This window comes from Microtus ochrogaster, unplaced genomic scaffold (genome assembly GCF_000317375.1).
Source record: "Microtus ochrogaster isolate Prairie Vole_2 unplaced genomic scaffold, MicOch1.0 UNK14, whole genome shotgun sequence".
Lineage (NCBI taxonomy): Eukaryota > Metazoa > Chordata > Mammalia > Rodentia > Cricetidae > Microtus > Microtus ochrogaster.
The window spans coordinates 3,505,912-3,507,694 of NW_004949112.1; the positions used below are offsets into that span (position 1 = coordinate 3,505,912).

General features: G+C 46.4%; 1 protein-coding gene across 1 annotated transcript in view; it reads left to right on the forward strand.

The window, feature by feature from the left end:
• LOC101980578 (sialic acid-binding Ig-like lectin 12) overlaps positions 1 to 957 on the forward strand; it is a 12,557-nt gene extending 11,600 nt beyond the window's left edge. The window contains exon 7 of the mRNA XM_005366936.2: positions 402 to 957. Coding sequence (XP_005366993.1) covers positions 402 to 590 — 189 coding nt within the window. The 3' untranslated portion in view covers positions 591 to 957. The remainder of the gene's footprint in view (positions 1 to 401) is intronic.
• Positions 958 to 1,783: the final 826 nt, after the last annotated feature.

Consider the following 1,783-nt stretch of genomic DNA (forward strand, 5'->3'; position numbering starts at 1 on the left):
AGTTAGGAAGACTGGGTTACTGGTGGAGTTAGGAAGACTGGGTTACTGGTGGAGTTAGGAAGACTGGGTTACTGGTGGAGTTAGGAAGACTGGGTGCTCATGCATGGAGAAAGCAGGAATGAAAGAGTTCAACAAAAATGCACACGGGAGCCTGGAGAGCGGGCCCGGGAGTCACAAGAGTGTGTTGCTCTAGCAGACCTAAGTTCAGTTCCCTGCACCCACATCGGCAGCTCACAGCCTCCTTTAACTCCAGCTCTAGGGAATCAGATGCCCTCTTCTGTGGGCACACACCCCTACACACACACGTCATTTAAAATTTAAAATGTATGTAGGTGAGTGGATGAGTGCTCTCAAAGGTCCCTGCCATCCTATCCTGACTCTCTCTTATCCTCTCTTTACAGAGTCCCCTGGTCGAACCCCAGGCAGACAACAGCTCTGAACCCCTGCCTTGCACAGCTGAGACAGCATCCTCTGCCGCAGAGGAAGACATACATTATGCATCCCTCAGCTTTCGTGAGATGAAGCCCAAGAGTTCACAGGGGCAGCAGGACACCACCACTGAGTACTCAGAGATAAAGTTCCACAAGTGACCTGCATGGCTGTGGCCATGGCTGGAGGAACATGGCTATGCCGGATAGAGAGTGAAAGAGACTCGGATCCTGGCTGGCTCTGGAGAAGGACAGAGTCCACTAGGTCTGTGTGCACAGGACTTCAGAGCCATTCCTCCATCGCACAGGAGTTCTACTGCCCATGCCCTGCACTCCTTGTCCACCGATTCCCAGGCTCTGACAACCACTGGTGCCCAGGCAGCCAGAGCTTGACTTTATTTTGATTGTTGGTGTGTGGCTGTTCTGCCTGCTTGTATGTCTGTGAGCCACTTACATGCCTTGTGCTTGCTGAGGTCATCAGATCTCCTGGAACTGGAGTTACAGAGGGTTGTGAGCTGCCACAGGGGTGCTAGGAATTGAACCCAAGTCCTCTGCAAGAGTAGCCAGTGCTCTTAACCGCCGAGCCATCTCTCCAGTCCCTAGGTTTGTTTTCTAGATTTAATTTTTGTTTAAAAATTAGCACATATCGTTTACACCATGAGAAGTTTGTTATATTTTCTTCCAAGTGTATCATGGACTTTGACCTTCCTCATCCCTGTTACCTTCTTCTGTCTGTATTTTGTTAGCTACTAGTCCCCTTTCTCTACCCAAACAGTCCCCTTTCTAGTTTCATGCTGTATGTTTTAGTTACTTTTCTTATATTGTTGACAAACACAGAATCATGAAGGGTGGAGAGGTTTATTCTGGCCCATGGTTTAAGACTTTCATGGTGAGCAGGGCAATGTGATGCTCATGACAGTGGGTACATGTGGTGGAGACTCCACACATCTTGGTGGATCAGGCCAGACCTGAACAGTGGGTTCAGGCCAGAACCAGAAGTAGATATTCATCTTCTGGGCCCAGCCCCAGATACCTACTTCTACAAGTTGGGCCACATGTCTGAAAGGCTCTGTGGCTTTAGAAAATATTGACATCAGCTGAGTACCAAGTATCCAAATATATAAGCCTGTATGGACCGTGTATATTCAAACCAAAACTAGATGGGTGGATGACAGAGATGATAGATAGATAGATTGATAGATAGATAGATAGATAGATTGATAGATAGATAGATAGATGATAGATAGATAGATAGATTGATAGATAGATAGATAGATAGATAGATGATAGATAGATAGATGATAGATAGATAGATAGATAGATAGATAGATAGATAGATAGATGAGAGATAGATA